This window comes from Callithrix jacchus, chromosome 1 (genome assembly GCF_049354715.1).
Source record: "Callithrix jacchus isolate 240 chromosome 1, calJac240_pri, whole genome shotgun sequence".
Classification (NCBI taxonomy): domain Eukaryota; kingdom Metazoa; phylum Chordata; class Mammalia; order Primates; family Cebidae; genus Callithrix; species Callithrix jacchus.
Window position 1 is genome coordinate 41,431,959 of NC_133502.1, and position 25,609 is coordinate 41,457,567.

Genomic DNA, 25,609 nt, shown 5'->3' on the forward strand with positions numbered 1-25,609 from the left:
TGAATTGTACAAGAAGGATTTTGTCCTCTTTATACTGCTGAAGCGTTATTTTTTAATGTGCTAGCTGCATTTCAACTGCTGCATATGAAAAAGGAACCTGCATCTATCTCTGTGATGTTTACAGATTCATGTGTAATTTGTAGAAGGTTCTAAATAAGGTGTTTTTGGTCCCAAGGTTTGGTTTATTCTTCCTTATTTTTGTGAGCCTTTGCTCTATTCTGGCTTGAGCTCATGCGAAAGCCATGTAATTCTCAAGTGTCTGAAAGTATGTAGGGGTTGTTAATATTTGGCTTCACAGGTTTCTTATGAAAGTTAATATTATTCATTATCTATAACCTTGTTGTTTATAACAAGATGTTGTTATGAAACATCTTAAGAGGTAAAGATTTTCCTCAGTAAGGGATTAAGAAGATACCCATAAAAGGTAGACTTCTATTCATAATTTAGAGAAGTCTAAGCAGTTTGCAAAGCTCAGTGAAACTTGGTGTCTCACAAGCAGTCTCTTTACAGATAAGCTGCACATTTATCAGCTCCTCCTCCTGTATTGTTTGTCTACTAAAGTCATCTTTCGTTTACATTATGGAATGTTTCTGCATTGATGTACTCTTCCTTTTTAGTTTGTAAATTTATGTAGGAATGTTGTGTCTAAGTAGATAGTTAGGAGAAAAATTTGTGTTGGAAATAATCGCTATTTCCAAAACAAGAATTTTGATGTGTTAATACGGTAAAGGGAGAAAAACTTATCTAGAGTATAGTTAATGTCAAACCAGTGGTGCTTAATAATATGTGCTTACTGATATTTTTTATTTTTTAATGGCAAACTAGTCGGTGTCTTTTATGAAAGCAGCCTAGTCACAGAATTTCTATGTGGGTATAATATACTAATAAGAAACATTTTATATTTTTCTACAAAGAAATAAAATGATAATGCTGAAATTGAAATACTGTTATAGTTACAAGAGTAGATAATGACAATAGCTTTTTATAAATGTAGTCCAATTTATGGTGTTTGTTTTTTCTTTTGTGTGTGTGTGTGGTTTAAATACAGGTTTACAATTTTTGTCTACATCAGACCTCATTTCAGAGAGGACTTGAAGCAATTTACAAAAATGCACAACATCAAATTGAAAACTTACACTAAGTAAAAATCAGATTCAAGGAAAATGTAAATAAAGTGATTTTTAGTTCTGAACAAGGGAAAGTCAGCATGCAGATATACAGTCTGGAGAAGTGATTCTTACTGCAACTGCACATTGGAATCACTTGGGGATCTTTTAAAATGGGTATCTATGTCCTAGCCCTCAGTGATTCTGACTTAGTATGGGCTGTGGCCTGGGCATTGGGATTTTAAAAAGCTAAGTGATTATAACTTGCAGCCAAGGTTGAGAACCACTGGTTTCAGTGGAGCCTTCTGTTATTAAAGTGAAATTACAGATTTAATTGTGAACTTCACAGCAGGGAGAGCAAAAAGGAAAACTTGATCAGTTTCAAATACACATTGTCTCAAAGATGGGAAGGCTTCTCTGCCTCTGAAGTCTGCAGAAGAATCACTGAAACATTTTTTGGACAGTTGTGTATGCATGCATCTGTTTTTTGGGTCATTTATGTGCATTCATATATCCCTTTTTATGCAAATGGATTCATACTGTATTTGTTCTTCTGCAACTTGCTTTCCTTTTTTTTATTATTCTTTTAATTTCTGAGATACATGTGCAGAACGTGTAGGTTTGTTACATGAGTATTAATATGCCATGGTTTGCTGCACCCATCATCTACATTAAGTGTCTCTCCTAATGCAGATTATCCCTCCCCTAGCCCCCAATCCTCCCGACAGGCCCCAGTGTATGACGTTCCCCTCCCTGTTTCCATGTGTTCTCATTGTTCAACAACCACTTAAGAGTAAGAACATGCGGTGTTTGGTTTTCTGTTTCTGTGTTAATTTGCTGAGAGTGATGGTTTCCAGCTTCGTCCATGTTCCTGCAAAGGACATGAATTCATCCTTTTTTATGGCTACATAGTATTCCATGGTGTGTATGTGCCACATTTTCTTTATCCAGTCTGTCATTGATGGGCATTTGGGTTGGTTCCAAATCTTTGCTATTGTGAATAGTGCTGCAGTGAACATGTGTATGCATGTTTCTTTATAGTAGAATGATTTGTAGTCCTTTGTATATATACTCAGTAATCGGATTGCTGGGTCAAATGGTATTTCTTTTTCTAGATTCTTGAGGAATCTCCACCCTGTCTTCCTCAATGGTTGAACTAATTTACACTCCCACCCACAGTGTAAAAATGTTCCTACTTCTCCACATCCTCTCCAGCATCTTTTGTTTCCTGACATTTTAATGATCACCATTCTAACTCGAGATGGTATCTCATTGTGGTTTTGATTTGCATTTCTCTAATGACCAGTGATGATGAGCTTTCTTTCATATGTTTCTTGGCCGCATAAATGTCTTCTTTTTGAGAAATATCTGTTCATATCCTTCACCCACTTTTTGATGGTTTTTTTTGCTTTTTTTCTTGTAAACTTGTTTAAGTTCTTTGTAGATTCTGGGTATTAGCCATTTGTCAGATGGATAGATTGCAAAAATTTTCTCCCATTCTGTCAGTTGCCTGTTTACTCTGATGATAGTTTCTTTTGCTGTACTGAAGCTCTTTAGTTTAATTAGATCCCATTTGTCAATTTTGGCTTTTCTTGCCATTGCTTTTGGTGTTTTAGTCATGCAGTCTTTGCCCATGTCTATGTCCTGAATGGTATTACCTAGGTTTTCTTTAGGGTTTTTATGGTTTTAGATCTTACATTTAAGTCTTGAATCCATCTTGAGTTAATTTCTATATAAGGTGTAAAAAAGGGGTCCAGTTTCAGTTTTCTGCATATGGCTAGCCAGTTTTCCCAACACCATTTATTAAATACAGAATCCTTTCCCCCATTGTTTGTTTTTGTCAGGTTTGTCAAAGATCAGATGGTTGTAGATGTGTGGCATTATTTCTGAGGCCTCTGTTCTGTTCTGTTGGTCCATATATCTGTTTTGGTACCAGTTCTATGCTGTTTTGGTTACCGTAGCTTTGTAGTATACTTTGAAGTCAGGTATTTTATTTCTCCTTTGCTTATGAAGCTTAGGTTGGCTGGATATGAAATTCTTGATTGAAAATTCTTTTCTTTAAGAATTTTAAATATTGCCCCCCTCACCCACTCTGTTGGCTTGTAGGGTTTCTGCAGAGAGAACTGCTGAAATTTCTGTGGGTAACTCAACCTTTCTGTCTGACTGCCCTTAACATTTTTTCCTTCATTTCAACCTTGGCAAATCTGATGATTTTGTGTCTTGGAGTTGTTCTTCTCTAGGACTATCTTTGTGGTGTTCTCTGTATTTCCTGAATTTGGATGTTGGCCTGTCTTGCTAGGTTGGGGAAGTTCTCCTGGATAATATTCTGAAGAGTGTTTTCCAACTTGGTTCCATTCTCCCCGTCACTTTCGGGTACACTAATCAAACGTAGATTAGGTCATTTCACAGAGTCTTATATTTGTTCATTCCTTTTCATTCCTGTTTCTCTAATCTTGCCTTCATGCTTTATTTCATTAAGTTGATCTTCAGTCTCTGATATCCTTTCTTCCACTTGATTGATTCACATATTGATATTTGTGTATGCTTCCTGAAGTTCTCATGCTGTGTTTTTTGGCTCCATCAGATCATTTAAGTTCTTCTCTAAAATGGTTATTCTAGTTAGCAATTCCTCTAACCTTTTTTCAAGCTTCTTACCTTCCTTGCTTTGGGCTAGAACATGCTTCTTTAGCTTGGAGGACTTTGTTATTATCCACCTTCTGAAGCCTACTTCTGTCAATTTGTCAAACTCATTCTCTGTCGTGTTTTATTCCCTTGCTGACGAGGAAGTGTGATCCTTTGGAGGAGAAGAGACATTCTGGTTTTTGGAATTTTCAACCTTTTTGCACTAGTTTTTCCTCATCTTTGTGGATTTATCTGCCTTTGGTCTTTGATGTTGGTGACCTTCAGATGGCATCTCTGAGTGGATGTCCTCTTTCTTGATGTTGATGCTATTCCTGTTTGTTAGTTTTCCTTCTAACAGTCAGGTCCTTCTGCTGCAGGTCTGCTGGAGTTTGCTGGAGGTCCACTCCAGACCCTGTTTGCCTGGGTAACACCAGCAGAGTCTGCAGAACAGCAAAGATTGCTACCTGTTTCTTCCTCTGGAAGCATCATCCCAGAGGGGCATCCACCAGATGACAGCTGAAGCTCACTTGTATGAGATGTCTGTTGACCTCTACTGGAAGGTGTCTCCCAGTCAGGAGGCATGCGGGTCAGGGACCCACTTAAGGAGACAGTCTGTCCCTTAGCAGAGCTCAAGCATTGTCCTGGGAGATCCACTGCTCTCTTCAGAGTCAGCAAGCAGGGACATTTAAGTCTACTGAAATTGTGTCCATAGTTATTTCTTTCCCCTGATGCCCTGTCCCAGGGAGATGGGAGTTTTATCTGTAAGCCCCTCACTGTGGCTGCTGCCTTTTTTTTTTTTTTTTTCAGAGATGCTCTGTCCAGAGAGGAAAAATCTAGAGAGCCAATCTGGTTACAGCAGCTTTGCCGAGCTGTGGTGGGCTCTACCCAGTTTGAACTTCCCGAAGACTTTGTTTACATTGGCCTCAGTAATGGCGGACACCTCTCCCCACTCCAAGCTTGAGCTCCCAGGTTGACTTCAGACTGCTGTTCTGGAAGCGAGAATTTCAAGCCAGTGGATGTTACCTTGCTGGGCTCCATAGGGGTGGGATCCACTGAACTAGAACTTGGCTCCCTGGCTTCAGCCCCCTTTTACAATTCTGTCTCACTGTTGTTCCAGGTGACACTGGGTTATGAAAACAAAACTCCTGCAGCTAGCTTGGTGTCTGCCCAAATGGCTGGCCAGTTTTGTGCTCGAAATCCAGGGCCCTGCTGGTGTAGGCACCCAAGGGAATCTCCTGGTCTGCAGGTTGCAAATATCATGGGAAAAGCATAGGGCCAGAATGCAATCTTCCTCACAGAACCGTCCCTCACTGCTTCCCTTGGCTAGGGGAGGGAGTTCCCCGATCTCTTGCGCTTCCTGGGTGAGGCAACACCCCACCCTGCTTTGGTCCCCCCTCCGTGGGCTGCACCCACTCTCTAACCAGTCCCAGTGAGATGGGCCAGGTACCTCAGTTGGAAATGCAGAAATCACCCACCCTCTGTGTTGATCTCACTGGGATCTGCAGACCGGAGCTGTTCTATTCAGCTTTCTCTTTTATTAGCTGCTCCTATTCGACCCACACCTCTTTTATTTGCTTTTTAAATGTCTTCGAGAAGAGAAAAAAAATTATATCTCAATGTTAGCACATAAACTGAAAATCTTCTCATTTAGAATTTCATATAGTAGATATTTTAGATGATTCACTTTTTTTCTAATTCATATGTTTTTGTAGGTAAGCAACCATGTCAGCTAAGAAAAAGGAAAAAAGTATGTAAACATCAACCCATTTCCCATTTTAGCTGATCTTGTACCATTACTTAAGTATTTTTTCTTGAGGTATTTTTTCTTTTCTCAGTTGCCGAGTGAAATGCCCTTGTACTCCTGTCTATTTTCTGTTTTGAATGGAACTGTAATTTATATGCTATTTTAAAAAGGCTTTAAGAAGCATATTTTGTTTATTTTTAATGTATGCTGAAGTTTTAGGGGGAATAGCAAACCAGAACCTTTTCTTAAATGAGAAACAAAATGAACCGATTTAATATCATTTTAGGTATTATTCTGAAAAAGTGAAAAAAAGTTTTTGGAGCCGGGCGTGGTGGCTCACGCCTGTAATCCTAGCACTTTGGGAGGCTGAGGTGGGTGGATCACCTGAGGTCAGGAGTTCAAGACCAGCCTAGCCATCATGGTGAAACCCCATCTTTAAAAGAAAAAATAAAAAAAAGTAAAAAAAAATTTTTGTTCCTCATGTAATAGAAAAATAATGTCTATGTTAACCTGGTCAAACAGATATAACCAAAATAATCAGTATAGTCTAATTCTGTCTTTTTAGGCTAGACCGGCACTGCCAATAATACTCTTATGCCATTTGGGGACTTGTACGCAGACATTTAATAAACGTTTGTTAAATTAGTGAATGAGTGTGTGTGTGTGTGTGTGTGTGTGTATACATATATGTAAAGTTATATTCATGCCAAATAATAACATGCTGATCACAAATCTTGGGGTCTGTTATCACCAAATTTTGCTCATTAAAACTTAAAAGGATGCAAGTGAACTTTAACAATATTATCATTATTTCAAATTAAATGAAAATTCATAGACAAATTAAAATTTCAGAATATGTTTTTCTTATTTCCTAAAATGTCACTTGTAGTTGTGTATGTTATTTTGAGAAAAATTTTGTCATACATTATGAATTAGCTAATTATTAAAAATGGCTTCCATTCAATAAATTAGTGATCAGGTACTGGAGGGTGAAGAACTTTATGCCCTTTTTTTCATGTGCAGAATATTCTGAATATGGTATGGTATCTCTTGCACCAAGTGTGAACATAGAAATGTCATAGTGGGTTTTCCCACTCTTGTTGCCAGGTGGTCTGTTTCCGTATTGTGATAGTGTTGAGTAAGGCTCAGAGTCCTAGAGATTCCTGTGGCCTCTTTTCTCCCCCATTGAGCACTGATTTCATAGTATTTTAATAATGGTCTGTCACAATAGAATGAAAATGTCTTTGTGGTAGAGGCCTTGACTTCTGTCTTGTACTTTTGTGCCCTCAGTTTTAATCACAGTGACTGTCACTGAGCAATCCTTCAGATATTTGGAGAATGAATAAATCCCATAAAAATAAGAGAAAAGTTAATAAACATTCAAGTGGTAAGCCATGCATCAATAAAATGTGTGATAAACAAACATAAATATATGTTCCATTTTTCTCCCCACAGTCTCCAAACGTCCACAACTATCCCGATATGGAAGCCGTTCCCCTGTTGCTAAATAATGTGAAAGGGGAGCCCCCGGAGGACTCATTATCAGTAGATCACTTCCAAACACAAACTGAGCCTGTGGACTTGTCAATAAACAAAGCCAGGACGTCCCCTACTGCCGTTTCATCCTCCCCAGTTTCCATGACAGCGTCTGCCTCCTCACCTTCTTCAACTTCAACCTCCTCATCGTCTTCTAGTCGTCTAGCCTCATCCCCAACCGTTATCACATCAGTATCTTCAGCGTCATCTTCGTCAACAGTATTAACTCCAGGGCCCCTTGTTGCCTCTGCATCTGGTGTTGGAGGCCAGCAGTTTTTGCACATTATCCATCCTGTACCGCCTTCAAGTCCCATGAATTTACAATCTAACAAACTGAGTCATGTTCACCGCATCCCCGTGGTGGTACAGTCGGTGCCTGTTGTCTACACAGCTGTAAGGTCACCTGGAAATGTGAACAACACTATTGTCGTGCCGCTTTTGGAGGATGGGAGAGGCCATGGCAAAGGTAAGAGACATAGACAAAGCCTTGATTGATTTCAGCACTAGAGGTGACTTCATTTTTTGCATTGAACATTTTTGCATTGTATGCAAACCCTACATCTAAAGAAGTTCTGTGTAGAGCAACACAGAGACACTAGCTGTTCAGTTTTCAAGGAGAGCACAGTTTAGTGGGAACTCACTCTATCTTTATGTAACTGTGTGCCAGTTTTGCTTAGTGTATTTTTATTTACCATAGGTCACATAAGGTCAGAATTCAGATATCTAAGTTTGCAAAATAATACTTGCTTTTAAATGACCATCTTTAAGTGCTCAGTTGGAAAGGGCAATCTATGGTTAACATAATTGCTTATGAGGTATAGATTATAGATTATAAAGTATAAATTTTTTAGGTAAATCAGGATATTTCTTTGTTGAGTTGTTCAGTTGGGATTTATTTAGGTGGTAATAACATAAAATGTTGTGAAGTTGGCAATGCCTGGAATCTAATCATTCACTTTTGGGTAACCTATAAATTAAGTTGCCATTAAATAATTCTAAAATCAGGGGTTTGACTGTAATAGTATCATGTAGCTTGTGTTATTAACTTATTATAAGGCTCAGTCATTTTAAGGAACAGGATGACTCAATATACTGGAAATATTTCAAGATGCAATATTAATATTCCCTTCTAGGGTCTAGAAAGCAGCAAGATACTTTGCCACTTGACTATGTGTAATAATTACTAGATATTTAATTAAATTTGACAGATATGTAGCTGATCATGAAGTTATTTTCTACTTCTAAGTTTTTTTCCCCAGATTTTACTAGAATGAATTGTAATAGCATCATGATGTCTTTTCTTTCTTTACTACCTATGAATCTAAAAAACAAGCTACCCCTCAATAGAAATGTAAAATGCCCATAATCAGTGACTCATTCCCTTTTAAAGTAAACACATAGGTATGTATTTTTTCTTCAGAGCCTAGAAATAATGATGGATTAAGATTTATGTTGTATTACTTTTTGCTTTGACACCGTATTACTACTGAGGCCTGTAATTAAAATATGATCGATGAGTGCATAAAACATTGCCTTCTCATAAAATGCTAGTAGATGTGGTTGTTTTGGTTTTTGTATAAGGTGGGAATAAATACATAGAAGTAACATTTGATTGTGAACTTACAGCAATTTTTGCAGATATGAATTACAAAATTGAGCATTCATCATTAGCAAGGTATTGTTTTATCTTCAGTGAGTTTTTTCACCACACATGAAATAAATTTCACCTTCCCAGTTCAACCAAGTTAAAATGTGATGATTCAGAGCATACAGGCATTTTAGACTGCAAACCTGAGATGCAGACACTCCTTGCTTACCTGATAATTTCTTTCTTTTGTTCTCTATTGGGCCAGGAGCTAGTCCCACCATCCTCTAGTGAAAAGGAGGAGGAAAAAGAGGAATTAGGGAGCCAAACCCTCTTTGATATTGCTGACACTTCTGACTGAACTGAACCGATTAAATTTGAATAGTAATAACTGCAGGCCAAATCAGATATTTATTTTCTTTTACAATTTAGAAATAAGATTGTAAATTTTTTAAGAATTAGGAATTAAAATTTAGCAAAACATGCAAACTTGCATATCATTTTATATATGGGTATACAATAGAACCCAATCTTTGTATAAGATAAAAATTGCTTTATTATAAAGTTGATAAAGATATTAATGTTGCTCATGACCTCTCATACAATGTTGATTCACTAATGAAAGAAACAAAAGTAATATTTTTTTTTTGTTTGCCATGATCATTTTGTGGGATTTTTATTTTAAAAGTATAATATATTGCTAAAATTTAATTTTCTGGAAAATGAATTATTGTAGTAGAACTTTTAAGACTTATGCTATAATTTGCTCTCTACATGAATATATTTGTTTCATGCAGCATTCTTTACTCAGTAGTTTTCTCATATCAATAACAAAAATTTAAAGCACTGGGTGCGGTGGCTCACGCCTATAATCCCAGCACTTTGGGAGGCCAAAGCGGGTGGATCATGAGGTCAAGAGATCAAGACCATCCTGGTCAACATGGTGAAACCCCGTCTCTACTAAAAATACAAAAATTAGTTGGGCATAGTGGCGCACACCTGTAGTTCCAGCTACTCGGGAGGCTGAGACGGGAGAATTGCTTGAACCCAGGAGGTGGAGGTTGCAGTGAGCCAAGATCGTGCCATTGCACTCCAGCCTGGGTAACAAGAACAAAACTCCATCTCAAAAAAAATTAAAAATTTTTAAAGCATAAACCCTGTGGACTGTGCTATGGTCACTAGGAACATGGGATTTGGGATCAAGGATGTATGCATTAGAACCCTAGCTCTGTCACTGACAGCTGTGTAAATGGGAAAGTCATTTAATCTCACTAATTCTTCATTTATATTAGTGATTAAATGGGGATAACATGATCTAGCCTAGAAAATTATTGGCAAAATTAAGAACATATAAATATGTAGCATCAATTAATTATCAATAATGCTTGAAATTACTTATTATCTCTCCCCTAAATATCAAAATCAATAATATTTTTTTTACAGTTTTCTCTTTTTGATAAAAACAAATACGGAGGAACAAAAACTTGTTGAATTTTAAAAAGTAAAACTGTCTCAAGACATTGGTATGGAATTGTTTCTCAAAGTTTTTACTATGATAGATTATAAGGGATGAGAGTTTAACATGAGAACTTATCTGATGACATCCCATATTTTCTATTTTTATTAGTTTATACTAAGTTTTTATAATCACCATATTCTACAAATGTTGCTATAGCATTTTATAAGTTTTTTTATTGCTTAACTGATTAATTAGGTAATAGTAAAACTGTCTAGAGGAGGAAGCCTGCCTACCTCACAGAATGAATAAAGGAAAGGGCGTTTCAGTAATTCCTCAATTCTTTGTTTTGCACGTATGCAGCCAGGCAGTGAGCCAGCAATGAAGGCTGAGAATAAAGGGAGCCCCCATTTCCCTTCCTACTTAAGATGTGTGTTTCTGGTATGGATGAGCAAAGGAAAATACAGTAGGGAAGTTGAATTTTCAAAGCACTAATAATAAAAATACATGTAACACTTAAACATAGATGATTTCACTGGCTAGTTACTTTTAAAGTTGGTATAGTGTATCTGGTCTCTGATGGAGAAATAGATTACCCTACATGTCACATTACATGAAGGACTGTGAAGGCACATGGCTGTGTCTAAGCTCATGTGTCCTGTCAATTGAATGATTTATCCTTTCAGCTGTTTTTTATCCATTTATCATTATCAGGCATTTTATTGACACCAAAGATACAGTGTTGGACAAAGCAGATGTTGTTTCTGTCTCATAGTGCTTACAGTGTAATGAGAGCTACTGACACTCCACATGATAATCATAGAAACAAATAGCTGATAATTGTGGACAGAGGTGGACTAAAAATAGACCAAGCAGGGAGTTGCCCAGTGGAATGGGTTTAATTATAATCACAAATAGGGAAAGCTGTATTTGACCAAAGTATTTTCATGTAGGATGTCATGTTCTAAGAAGACCTGTACTTACTGTGATGCTTAGGGGATGGGGAGGATTTAAGGAAGGGTGGGGTGAAACTTCCACCAGGGATACTTGACTAAGGACAGAATGGCATGAAAAGACTTTTTTTAAAACTCCTTCCTGAGAAGTGTGAAAATGACTTCTAGTGAGGCAGAACCTCAACCTTGCCAAGTATGTAAAGAATAGTGATCTAAAGCAATGGCAGGTTGTCAGCTAGGACAGAACACCCAGACATCTCTATTGGGCCTTGGATGTAATATGTGATATGAATAAAAATGGAATAATGTTCTAAAAGGTACATTAAACAAACATAATTTAGAATTGAGCTATGAGAGGGAGGATGTCAGAAAACGTCCTGAGGAAGACATTTTTCCATTTGACACCAAAGGATAAGTAGCAGTTAGCCCCCCACAGTGGTGGTACTGGGAAGTGCAGGACTCTCTAATTTTTCTTCTTCCAACGTGGCCCAGGGAAGCCAAAGATTGGACACCCCTGGCATAGAGGGTCAAGACAGATCACAGGCAAAGTTGTTCTTAGTTCATTGTTGGCTTTGCCTTGATGGAAGAGCAGATGTGTTTAGGATTCTCCTTCCTTCCAATTTGCACTATGTGTTTACTTTATACCAACCACATTTCTAAGAATTCGTGTCTTAAAATCAGCAAGTCCCTACTGTCAGGGACCTTACATTCTAGTAGTAGAGACAGTTCATATCTATCAGATGCTATAAGTGCTATGAAGAAAAATAAGGCATGATAAGGAAGATAGGAAGTTAATAGGAGAAGGCACAGAATTAGATATAATCAAGGAAGGCCTCTCTGAGAAGTAAGCTGTGCCAGGAATAGCTGGGGGAAGAGAACTGCAGGTTCAAAGAACTCTGAGGCATGAGTGAGTATGGCCTTTGTGAGGAAGAGCTGCTAGGAGGCTGGTGGAACTAGAGAGGCTTGAATAGGGGGAGGGGAGGGCAAATGAAAGATCTGGTAGATTTCCAAGGCAATGCTGTACAGTCTTTGGTTTTGTTTTAAATGTGTTGGGAAGCCACTGGAATCAGAATGAGCAGGAGGGCGACATGATCTGTTTTACATTTTACAAAAATCATTGAGCCACTGCGTGCTGTAGAGAATATGGGGAAGGAGCAGAACTAGGAAGAACTAGTGAGGGGAGACTGTTGCCATGTGGTTTGGATGGTGGGATATGAGGGAAGAAGAGGAAGTAAGGATGACGTCCAGGTTTTGGCTGAGCTATTGTTCTCTACCAAGATGAGCAAAGTGGAGTTTAGAAGGGACGTGTTAAATTTGATATGCCTGTTCCACATTTGAATAGAGAGAGCTTGAGATGGTAGTTGGAGGGTGAGCCTGGAGCTCAGAGGAAAGAGGAGACAGATTTGGAGAAAAAAAATTGGGAACCACTAGAGATCATCTCAGGAGATCCAAATGGAGAAGGAGAGCGTAGAAGACTGGACACTTTAGCATGATGGGATTAGAAAGTGAAGAAGGATGCAGCAGTCAGCATGGAGACCCATCTGTTCACGAGGGTGGAGGAATGTTAAAGAGAATGCAGGTGGGAATACTTTCCAGAGCTGCTTGTCAGTGGTATCCAGTGCTGCTCAGGGACCAAGTAAAATGAGGACTGAAAAGTATGGACTTGGCCAGGGAGTGTTCGTCGCTGACACTGACTGGCAGTGTGCGGGTGGAATGGTGGAGAGAAACGACGGCCTGAAGTACGTTTTTGTTCAGATGGGAGGTGGGGAAGAGGAGATTCAAAGTCTAGATAGCTCTTTGGAGTAGTTTTGCTTTAAAGGGTTATAGAGAAATGGAATGAGAATTGGAGAGGCATTTAGATTCTCAGGGGAGGGGTTTTAAAAGAGGGAGATAGTATAGCAAGTTTATATGCCCCCAAGAATAATCCTACATCATTGTCTTCTGGTTCTTTTGCATTTCCTTTCATTTTCATTATGTATCTTTTCCTAACAATTTTGTCAACATAATAACCTGACTTTAGAATTCAGATTAATTACTACAAGATGCAGTATAGTTACAGTACAATATAAGCAATACCATGCAATTAAGGACTTCTGTAATTCTTCCTGCTCTAGAATCATTCATTTCCAACTCTCTACTGGATTATTAGCAAACAAATAAAAATAAAAGTAAAATCCGAGTTCTGTTGATAATCACAAAAATGATACCAGAAATTATATAAATATAAGATCAACATTTTTTCCTTCATTATCTAGTGGAATGTGCAGAATAACTGAAAAATAAACCATGAGTCCAAAATAATCATTTTGTCCTTAAGGGGCATTTTTTACATGTAAACATTAATAGGTATTACATATTAGAAATTCAAGATACATAAAAGGTAATGTCAGTCAGATGTGGTGGCTCATGCCTGTAATCCCAGCACTTTGGGAGGCCGATGCGGGCAGATTGCTTGAGCTCAGGAGTACAAGATGAGCCTGGGCAACATGGCGAAACCATGTCTCTACCAAAAATTAAAAGAAAAAAAAAATTAGCCAGGTGTGGTAAGCACCTGTGATCCCAGGTACTTGGGAGGCTGAGGTGGGAGGATCACTTGAGCCCAGGAGGTAAAGGTTGTAGTGAGTTGAGATCACACCACTGTACCCAGCCTGAGTGACAGAGCCAGATCCTATCTCAAAAAAAGAGTTAATGTCATAGCCAGTCTGTGATAATCCAATGAAAGGTCTAGGGAGTAAAAAACAAAAGGATGCTTCTCCTCCATTCCATACCTGAGCCAGCTCTTCTCCATGTTGGTGGAGGAATAAGGTTGATGCCTGGGAGTGAGACTTGAGCAAGGACCTGATTGATCAGTGGCTTTGAGACCATCAGGGCCTGCAGAAGCCTTGTGCAGCCAGGTGGGTATTTTACTTTGCCCAATTTTCTTTCCTAACCTCTCTCCTTTTCTTCTTTCTTAACTTATGTAGATACGCTGTTATTTCTCCCCTTTCCCCACATTTCTGTCTTTTCTTTAGCCACTCAAAAGCAATGAAATGTCCACAGGACAGTAATAAAATAGATTGCTTGAAGGAAAAGAACCCTGCTCTGGTTTCCTACTCAGCCACATTTTGTTTCATGCAAATTTAACACCAGCAGCAGAGTCTACCAGCATTTTAGAAAACATGTTTATTACATTAAGAGTTTTATTGGAATAGTGTCATACTTGGAAAATAACTTATGATAGGTCCTAAGTGCATTATTTCTTCTTGAAATAATCATGTGATTAGATCCTAGAGTATGAAGTACTTTTTCCCAAAGTACCTGAGAAGAGCATGTTGATACTGCTGTTAAGAAACCAATCTGATTTGGGTGTGCAGTTTCTTTGGTCTCCTCCTCTTAAAGAATGCTGCTTTCTTACTATATTTAGATGCAGACACACAGTGAAGAATCCTCCACAAATGTGTTATTTTCATAGCATCCATTCAGGAGTTTCAAAGGGATGTGGCTGTGGACTAATTTGAAATACACCCCGTTTTCTTCCTACAGGCTGTTGCTTTTCTCAGCAGCCTACAGAAAGAAGCCACAAGGGTATTTTTAGTCTCAGGCTGGTTATATTTGTGAAAGGAAATATAGTCATTACAGAGATTGCTGCAAAGCTCAATGGGCATCATGACCTTAGATTCTGTCCCGTTGATGAAACTGGAGTTCACTCCCATGGAACTTCCCATTTCAGGTCTTTGTTTCACTAATTTTCTTCTGTCTTCAGCTTTCTCACTGTCGATGTCTTTGTTTCAGGTCATGAATCCTCCCTTCACTCAGTTGTTATAGACTTTGTTCATGTCACAGACTCACTTCTTCTGTCCACCTTTTATGTGGCTGTCCTCTTTTGTTTACCGTGTGGTGGAATCCTGGAGTCATCTGTCCATATGACAGAACAGCCCTAGACAGTTGACCTATGATTATGTGTAAAGTTATCTTTGCTTCCCTTGATGAATTGATTCTATTTACTCTTAGTGCAGTGGTACAATCTCGGCTCACTGCAGCATCTGCCTCCCAGGTTTAAGCAGTTCTCCTGCCTCAGCCTCTCGAGTAGAGTAGCTGGGACTACAGATGTGTGCCACCATGCCCAGCTAATTTTTGTATTTTTTAATAGAGACAGGGTTTTACCATGTAGGCTAGGATGGTCTCCATCTCTTGACCTTGTGATCCACCCACCTCGGCCTCCCAAAATGCTAGGATTACAGGCATGAGCCACCATGCCTGACACTATTTCCTCTTAGGTATGGTGACTACTAGCCGTAGGTTAATACTTCAATTCAGAATTTGATTTTTATCAACAAATTATCCTGTTACTTATAGTCTTTACTTTTTTAATGTTGCTTATTGGGCAGTGGAACTGGAATATTGGTGATTTTTAGTTTATGATGATTAAATATAGGCTTTGATAAGACTTGAGTGTTTCACTCTTATGGCAAAACAAAGATAGGAACTTGTTAAATAGTGAGAGAAAGGCAGGCAGCTCATATTTTTGAAAAATTGAATTTTTACTCCGAGTTCAAAACCTTTTTTTCCTACAGATACACTCATGATTTGTGGTTTGTTTTTACCTGATTTTCAACAAGAAGTAGAAACTTATCTGCATTTTTTTCACTTCTGGGCATGCGCAAGAGGTTGAATAGATTCCATCAAAAAAATGGATTCTTATGCTCGTATTTATCTGAAATGCCTACAGTCTGTCAATTCCACTGCTTCATCTGGCATAGACTGGGATAGTTCTAAGATTCGATGATGATAACTGGTGCATGGAGGAGACAGAAACTGTCTGTGTTGTTCTCAGAGAATTAGCAGAAAAGAGAAAACTCTAATATCCTCATAGACTGAAAAATGCCCAGAAAAGAGTTGGATTAGCTCCCCTCACCTCCTTGCGTTTAATAGTAAATAAAAGTACAAAGGAGAAAAGTGGAGGAAGAAGGGAAGGTCTGGATACATAGGACGTTTCTTTTAAAAGGTAGATGTCACTTAAGGAAGTGGAGATAAGAGGACCGTCAAATCCATTTTTTAGGTAAAGTAGCTAAAGCAGGAAGAGGTTAACAAAATGGACTTTGTTTCATTTCATTATAAAGTAATATTAGGTGCTACTGAATAAGGGAACCTGGCACACTATTCTATTTGTTAGGTCAAGTTTCTCCTATAATAAAAAGACCTAGTTTATGTTTAAAGAAATATTTTTATGCTTAAATTATATTTTGCTAGTATTCTCATGTAATCTACACACTTACGTTTTCACCAAACCTGAAAAGTTTTATCTGATAATATTTACTACATTGAATATTACCTATTGGATTTTGATGTTTAATATCTTTTATTTCCCTTGTGAATAGTTCTATTTAAAAAAAAAATTCGTTCTATCCTGGAATAATGTTCTTATTAAATATGCTTCTAATTTCATATAGTACAAGTGTTCTTATGCCACAAGGGAATTCTTATTCTACATAGTAGATTGCAAGTATTTGTAGAATTATTTTGATGCTATTTTAGCATCTATACTCACAGTAAGAAATATATACATATATAAAAACATATTTAGTAAATAGACACTTTTTCATTAGTAGAAACAAATGAAAGAAGGAAGGATATAAGATCCAAGAGGGAAACTTGGTCTTAGAATCATTACCAGCACTGTTTTAAATTGGCTTTTTAATAATTTACAACCCTGTGGCTGTGGTTTCTATTTCCTGTTTTTTTCTTTCTCCCTTAATAATTATTTTTCTGTTCCAGACTATGTTATTATTTTCTCAGCTCTTTCACTCTGCCTATGTTCCTTTGTTAATGGGGAATTTGATTAACTGGGTATTCTGCTTTGTTTTCTTTAGAAAACAACTAATTGATATTTGTCCTTCTATCTAATAAGTGAAAAAGAGCTACCAATTTACAGGGTGATGATCACATACTCAGTTCTTTCTCCAGCCACCTTTAAGTTGGGGAAATGCTACTTTGATCATTGGCCAATTGTATGTGTTTTTCACAACCAGGCAGCCTTACCATCGTTTCTTCTTTTAATAATTAGTTCATTTATTCAACAAATGTTTTATGGGCAATTTACATGCCCAGGAATATCTCTTAGTCCTAGCTATGGCACTTAGAGAAATTCTTGTTAAAAGTCAGCTCTAGTTTTCAATAGACCAAAATGATGATCACACTGTGGGTCATTTTCGGTTGGAAATCAGTTTACTGGTTCACAATGAGTGGTTTTAAAGAAATGAAATAGAATGGAGTAGATTGAGAAATCTCTAAGAGTGTCACCCAAATAAGGTTTATTCCATGAATTTTTTTTTTTTTTTTTTTTTTTGAGACGGAGTTTTCGCTGTTGTTACCCAGGGTGGAGTGCAATGGCGCGATCTCGGCTCACCGCAACCTCCGCCTCCTGGGTTCAGGCAATTCTGCCTCCGCCTCCAGAGTAGCTGGGATTACAGGCACACGCCACCATGCCCAGCTAATTTTTTGTATTTTTAGTAGAGACGGGGTTTCACCATGTTGACCAGGCGCAGTGGCTCAAGCCTGTAATCCCAGCACTTTGGGAGGCCGAGGCGGGTGTATCACAAGGTCAAAAGATCCATGAAATTTTTTAACTTGTTTACATATATAAGGCAGGGTTAATGTGGTACATGTGTACTTATCATGCTGATATACATATTTCTTACTGTGGTTTCTGTCCAAACAATTCAGAGAAACTCCACTGGATCCTCCCCTCTTTCACTCAGCCCCTTCCCTTTTTCTTGCCCTTTCTGCACCTCCCTTTCAAAGTACCCTCCTCAGTTCTAACACCTTTTATTCTCTCACTTTTCCTCCATTTTTCTGTCTTCTTCCTTTTCTCAGTTGTTTTTCTCTGTCTCCCTCCACTCCTCACCATTATACCTTTTTCTGAGTCTTGATTTTTCTCTTTCATGTCAACCAAATCACCTTTACCAAAAGTCCTGTATTATGGAACCATGAGACCGGTAATGAAAATGACAGTCTTCGTATTGCCATCTAGTGGCAGAGTTTTAGAATGACATGAACTGAAAGACACAGGAACTCCACAATCTATTTTTTCTACCATGCCCCTGGATTTTTCCCACCTAGCTTAGTGTTGTAATATAGTGTGGTGAATATGAGCCTTTTAAGTAAAACTCAAACCTGAATTTAAGACCTACATTATCTACTTTATTTTTAGAGCTCAAGTATATGAAATATTTTTAGGACTGTATTTAATTTGCCCCCCCCCAAAAAAAGGCTTAACTTCTGCTCACCACACTTCCCATCATGTCCATTTGTATGTGACTCTATTCAATGGAAATAAAAACGCTGCGTTCTGTGTACATGTACATAGTGTTTTTTAAAACTGTGAATTAGGTTTGTTGGCTAAATAGAAGCATATATATGCCAACTTGTGTGCTGCTAGGAAGTTTGGCTGAGAGGTGAACCCACCGAGCAAGGATACCAATCCCCTAGAATGTCATAGAGAGAAAATAAAATTAAAATGGGCCGGGCGTGGTAGGTTCATGACTATAATTTCAGCACTTTGGGAGGTTGAGGTGGTCAGATCACTTGAGGTCAAGATTTTGAGACCAGCCTGGCCAAAATGACGAAACTTCATCTTTACTAAAAGTACAAAAGTTAGCCAGGCATGGTGGCATAGGCCTTGTAATCCGAGCTACTCAGGAGGCTGAGGCACGGGAATCACTTGAACACGGAAGGCAAAGGTGGTTGCAGTGAGCCAAGATTGTGCCACTGCACCCCAGCGCAGGCAACAGAATGAGACTCAAAAAAACAAAAAGAAGATAAAATGAAAATAAATATAGTGGACAGTTATGTCTTGGGACAAAGAGTTCGGGAAAACAGAATGTAGGAAAAATTAGTAAAACCGAGAGAACTAGGAATAGCCCTGGGAGAATTCATCACAGAAACTGCCTTTTCAAATACTAGGCTCTTAGGATTTCAAAAGGAGCATGGTATAATTAGAAGAAAGATAATTCTTTGATAGGTATGTGGATTTCTCAGTTTTTTGGGGAGAGAAAGATCTAGCAGGACTTGGGTAACGTATAGTAAGAATCAGCTCCTCTGCCGAGAAGAACTATGGTGCTTATATAATGTGCTTTATATTGTTATAAATCCTCATTTCTAAAGTAAAGAGGTTGTGGTGTGGGGGGGGGGTTCTCCCAGAATTCTTCACGAAAATTTAAGCTCCTTGGAAGTATCATTTAAGCCTCATTATCTAATATTTCCCTAACATTGTGTTTGACACTAGTAAATGCTCAATAAATATTCATTGACTAAAGATTTGGATGAAGAAATGAATGCATTAATGTAGCCTGCTGCAGGAAGAGTGTTTTGTGTGAGATGCTGAGGAATGCCGTGGCCGGTACAGGCATGCAGTCCTAAACCCTGACCATAGAAGAAACCTTCCCATGGTGAAGTAGAAGGCTGCCAACACACGACATGGTAGCCAGCAAGCCTCCGCATGTCCTCGCAGGCTGCCTCCCACTTCCCCTCCATCTCAGTCTGTTCCCATTCCACCATATGTCTCACGTCCCAGCCATGTTGCATGGCCCTTCAGCTCACATTCTACCTTTATCCATGTAGAAAGCAAATGGAAGTCTTTTATTTCTCTGACAAAAGATGTGGTTCAAATGCCTTCTTTTCTGAAATAGTACATACCAAATTGTAAGGCAAATCATACACCACCACTTCCCCCCACAAACACACACACGCCATCTTTTCTCATTGCCTTACTACTGCCTTCTTCAACATCTGCCATACGATAAACACTCTTAAGTGCAGAATGAATGAATACCATTGCCGAAGCTCCTACCGTGGTATGTCAGTCTGTAGTTGCCTGGTACTTGAATTTATTGTTTCTGCTGTGTCCCAGTTTATTTCGTAGTACTAATATTAAAGAATAACATGTGTGGTACCTTACAGATACTTGGTGTGATTTAGGTTTTAGTAGTTTCTGGAGATGAACCCCTGTGGGTGAGAAATATTCTTATGGCTTCCAAACAGACTTAATACAAAGATATTGCTGTATGAAAATTATAGTCAGTTCTTATTTATTCTTTTACTCTCAGGTAAAATATTTTACCTGTGAAACTAGGATAAATAATAGCTTTGATTGGATCCAGGCAATTAATAGAGCCTGCTAGGTTTCTTCTGTAATAGTAACGCCAATTTCGTTTCCCAGTCAGGGCGAAACAAGTTGTGCCCCCTCCCCCACTGCAGTTAACGGCGTCAGCATCATGGTCCCATAAAATCTGAAAACTGTGGAGTATGGGTAATCCCACTATAAATTGTAACAAAAATTACCTCCCCAGACTCTATATTCTCTCCATTAAGTTCATAGACACTGTCTCTTTGTACATAAAGTTTTATGAAATAAATCGACCATTTCTCCTGTCCTTACCAGATAGCAAGCTGTTTTGATTTAAAAGCTGATAATGGTACAATCAGTTTTTGGTGTTTGTAGAACATTTTTAAAGCATAAATTTCCTTTAACAAACCTTAAGTAGAAGGAAAATGCTACTTTTATTTGTACTAGAGAGTTGAATATCTCTGTGAGAAAGAATAAACGATGTAGTTACCATGGTGGGCCCATTTGTTGCATCCATAAAACAAAGATTTGGTTTCCCTCCTCAGATCTCTAATCTTAAAAGTGTGTTAAGTAAAACCCAGCACGAATCTAAGATAGCTTTATCTGAATTGTTTCCAGTATTCTGTGTTTAGAAGGAATTTTCAATTTCTTGATTGCTTTTTTGTCTCTTCTGTGCTAAATCCCAGGGCTCCCTAATCATCTCCAGTGTGGCCTTTGTCAGAAGTGAATGTTGTAAATTAGCCCTCTATAAACACAGAGACCTTTTAAACAGAGGAAACCTGCTAGAGGCCCAGGCTGTAAATCTGCGAAGAACATGAACTAGACTCTGGAGGAAGTCTTGTGTTATAATGAAGGGAGAGTAGGTAGCATTTGAGGTGAAAGTTGGAAAAGCATAAGGCTTTGGTAATCAAAGTAAATAGCAGTATTTCAGACCAGGAAAAGAATCAATGATGAGGGTAGAGAATGGAGGGCCTACAAAGAATGAAGAATCCTATGCTTGTACTGAAAAGTAGCCTGTGAGGTCCTCTCACACTCAGGTATTACATATGATACAAAATATGTTGCCTACATCATATGTACTCTATGTTACTTACAGGAAAGCACTCAAGATCCTCCCTCTTTGAAAGTATTTTAATTATTGGCTTAGATATATTTGTTACATTCTCTGCAAATATAATGTTCTAACTGCATTAAGTAGAGAATAGCAAATAAAAATATGAAGGAAAAGTAAGTGATAGGAATATTTCTAAGTGATAGGAATTTTTCAGTCTTTATTTTTATAACTTGAGTTCCCTGAAGTGTCTTCTCGGTAGATTTTTATGCCAATAGGCACAAAATTTTGTAGCACTTCGCTTTCTGTAGATTTCATTACTGATAGAAAACAGATCTACTGATTTTTATATTACCAGTTTATAGAAGCTCAATACTTCCTGAGATTCTCATCTACCAATTCCCTGCCCGAAGTAGGAAACTCCCTTTATCTATAGGGACACTGAGGTTAAAAAGTGGCAGCCAGCAAAGAAGATGTCAAAATTATTGTTAAAAGAAGAACTTGAATAATTGCAGCAAGGTCTTTCTAGATGGGAGCAAACGGGCTAACACGGCACTTTAGTCCTTGGAGAAAATACTTTATTACAGGGTAATAACTGCTTTTGAAATAATGACCATTAGTAATGAAAGAAAGGTTAAATTATCAGTCTATTTGAAAAAGGCAGCAAAGTATGCAATAAATCTTGTAAATATATTTATTAGAAATCATTTAAATGACACATAACCTTTATTGAATGCTTATATGTTCTTTGTGCTTTACATATGTTATCTTTAAGCCCTACAATAGCCAACATACAGATATTCTTGAAGACCCATGTAACTTTCTGTACCACTTACAAGGGCACAGCTTAAAAGTGGTGGAGCCTTGAATTAGATCAGAATTTCTAAATACTCCATGGCAATTTTGCTGCACTTAGGCTTGATGCCTTAAAAGATATGGCTTAATTATCTACAGAATTTGTCAGTTTTAATTATCCAATTCCATAGTGCCTCAAATTAGGTGGCATTATGTTTTAAAATCATTTTATTTTTTGGCAAGCATTAAAACTTATTATATATGAAATTTATGTATGTAAAATAAGTGTGTGTGTGTATGTGTGTATATATATGTACATATATATGAATTGCATGAGGTAATTCCATGTTGCTAAATATTGATATTATAGTACTGTATTATGTTTTTTCATTTCTTCAGCATCCTGCAGCCTGAAAACAACAGCCTTAAGCTGTAGGTTAACATTTGTAGGTGTAGGGAAATTTTGTCAAAGTGTGGTTCACTGAGTTTCAGAGATCGACATCCTTGTCATTTTTAGACATATCTGGCCCCTGCCTGGAGCTCTTTTGAGCAGGGAATTGGTTAGAAAGACATATACAACACAGACACGCCTGCTCTATCTTGCCTCGTTCTGGTAGTGGTAATTTTCTGGAAAACACAAGGGGAAACTAGAAAATAAAGACACGGCCAACATTTATTATTACTGTTATAATTATATTTATTTTTCTTAGATTAATGAGTTCAATAAAATTCTGAGCACTAGCCAATAGCTAATAATCATTATAAAATTACAGTTTTAGAATTATCCAAGCTTATATAAGCAGATGTTCAGAAATGCCTTCTTCAAAATTGGAAAATAAATTCAATAAAATGTGTTTGGTTATGGAGAATAGCTTCATAGTAAAATCTGGCATCTTCCAGTTTTTGTTTCAGTGTCTTTTCAGAATCCTATAATCTTTGCTGTTTTTGTAGTTCTCTATTACTTATTAACTTTATCAAAGAGTAAAATATCTTGAATACTGTCCAAAATGTATTGGTGTCGCGATAGGTCATGAGAAGTATCTTTTATCACATTCTGGAAGTCATGGCTATAGTACATCATTATCCATTTATCATCTAACAAATGAGCGCTCACTGGTGATGCACTGCTTAGTGGCATTATTGTGCCCATTGGTATAATCTACAGTAATCAAGATAGTATAACCTCCAATTACGTGTTTTATTATCTCATTATCCACCTTGCAACTCATACAACTATTAACAAGCACATTTCTTGCCTTCTTTGGCCAGTTGTGATTACTTTAATAGTTAGTCACCATGATAAGCCCCTCATATTTACAATAAACCTGCTTTCAATCATGACTTACACGAGTTTTAACTATATAATTTTGTGTGATCTGATAGAAACAGAGGATTACAGCTTTGTCCTTTGCAAGCCTAAATAAGCCACTGAATGGTTCATACCTTTTTTAGTATTGTGCTTTGTTTTTATAACTATGATGAATGTTAAGAATGCAATCATCCTTAATAGCAAGATTAAGCCATCACAGACTCTGTTAGCATTATTTATTCATTTTATACCTTATTCCAGAAAAGATATAGGGGAGCTAAGCCATATTCTTACTATTCAGTCAGTAATTTAGCCAATCACAATTGTCCAGGCAGTCAAAATATGCAGAGGTCTTGCATATTTATAAGTTTCGGAATGCAGTGTCCATCTGCTAGCCAGGCATGTTAGTATATGCTCAGAGAAGAACGTGGTACCAGACCCAATAATGCATCTATATATAAATATAAATGCACACACACAGAGACAGATATATGTGAACATGTATATATTTTTATTAAAAAATGATACTACCTAGAACGTTATAAACCAAAAGAAACTAGTTGACTTGTTATAAAACTCTTGGATTTTATTCTCTATCTTGTAGCATCTCAGTGAAAGAAAGATCTTTATTATTTAATTATAGTACCGATTTATTTTGTTTATTGCTCTCTGACTCATCTGTTAAAACTAAGTAAAATTTGGGCTGCCAGGTTCAAAAATTAAAATTTTTTAAAAAGTCTTTGATCTCCAATTTTCCCCCTTTTGCTTTACCCGGGAATTGCCCAGTGTACTCCTTTCCATTCCCTTATTCATGTGATTAATACACATTCATGATTCAACCACATGCACAATGTACAGTACCCACAATACACTCACAGTCAAATGGATAAAGCAGACAAAAAAGCCACAGTGAGACAAGTTCTGCAATCCAGTGAACCCAGGCCCACAGAGGTGAATTGCAGAGGAAGAGGGACAGTGCACTCGGTGGTGATGTTGGGTGGCGGGGAGGTGTGCTTATCACTTCAAGACAAGGTTGTTTCTCAGAAGAAAGTATTAGTTACATTCTCTGTGTAACCATGGGGGAAAGGAAAGGCAGTTTTTACAAAATGCAGACTCTTGGAAGTACAAAAGGGCGTACTGTATCTTGGTAGGTTACATTCAACAAGTAGATAGGTTGGTATCGTTCAAATGAAAAGTACTTAAAAGAAATAGAAATGAAGCTTAAGGGCAGTATTCATGTATGTGGTTATCACAGGCCTTGTGTGCTGAGCTAAGGAGTTATCTACTGACCTCTACAGGGAGGCACAGGAAACTTGGAAGTTGATGGGAGTTAACATGGTAACATTAAAATCTGGGTCATGAAAGGTTGAATGTATTGAAAATAGAGGGAAGGAGACAAGTTAGGAGACTATTTCAGGAAACCAGGTGAGAATAACAGAGAGCCCGGGCAGGGGCAGTGTGAATGGAAATACAACAGAGCTTGTTGGCCAGTTGGATGTCAAGGATTAAAAAAAAAAGATCAATCTAGAATAATCCCCAGGTTCTTGTTCTGGCAAGTGGAATGTGTTGAGAAAGTTCAGTGGAAGAATATATTAATTAAAAGATTACACTGAGAATTACACCCAAGTAGAAAAGCTGACAAAACCATGAAAGAAAAGTTAAGAGACATTAGTCGAAGTATTCCAACATATATCTAAAATGTCATTCATCAGGCTAGATAGAATGCAACATTCAGAGAAGTGTCTTGGAATTTGGGAAAATTAAGGGAAATTATGAATCTCAGATTGTAGACAAACTCAGTAAAAATCAGTTTACATCTAGATACAGTGCAGTGAAATTCCCAAGCATGAGTTCCCTAAAGAAGACCTTAAAAGCTTGTCTGCAAAGGATTTAAGAATGAAAAGACTTTGAGCAACAACAGATGCCAGAAAGCAATGCAATAGGCTCCTCAAAGGGCTGAAAGATCCTGGGATTCTGTACTCAGCTGAAGTAAAATTCCATCAAGAGTGAAATTTTTAAAAAAAAATTTCAGACATACATTGACTAAGAGCTTACAGCCCACACAAATTTGCTGATAAGACTCATAAAGAATATAATTTTACAAACAGAAAAACCCAAAAGAAAAGGAGAGCTTAGAATGGGTTTGAAAAACATAGATAAATATATGCATGAAGATAACTTTTAATTAACTCTTGATAGTAAAACATGCACCAAAATTCTGGACAGGCTGGACGCAGTGGCTCATGCCTGTAATCCCAGCACTTTGGGAGGCTGAGGCTCATGGATCTCCTGAGGTCAGGAGTTCGAGACCAGCCTGACCAACATGGTGAAACCCAGACTCTACTAGAA

General features: G+C 37.7%; 1 protein-coding gene across 19 annotated transcripts in view; it reads left to right on the forward strand.

Annotated features, from left to right (window-relative positions):
• Positions 1–25,609, forward strand: part of KLF12 (KLF transcription factor 12) — a 653,112-nt gene that overhangs the window by 477,842 nt on the left and 149,661 nt on the right. For all 19 annotated transcript variants that reach the window (XM_078347015.1, XM_078347211.1, XM_078347076.1 and 16 more), the window contains one exon: positions 6,928–7,474. In XM_078347015.1, the coding sequence (XP_078203141.1) occupies positions 6,928–7,474 (547 nt within the window). The remainder of the gene's footprint in view (positions 1–6,927; positions 7,475–25,609) is intronic.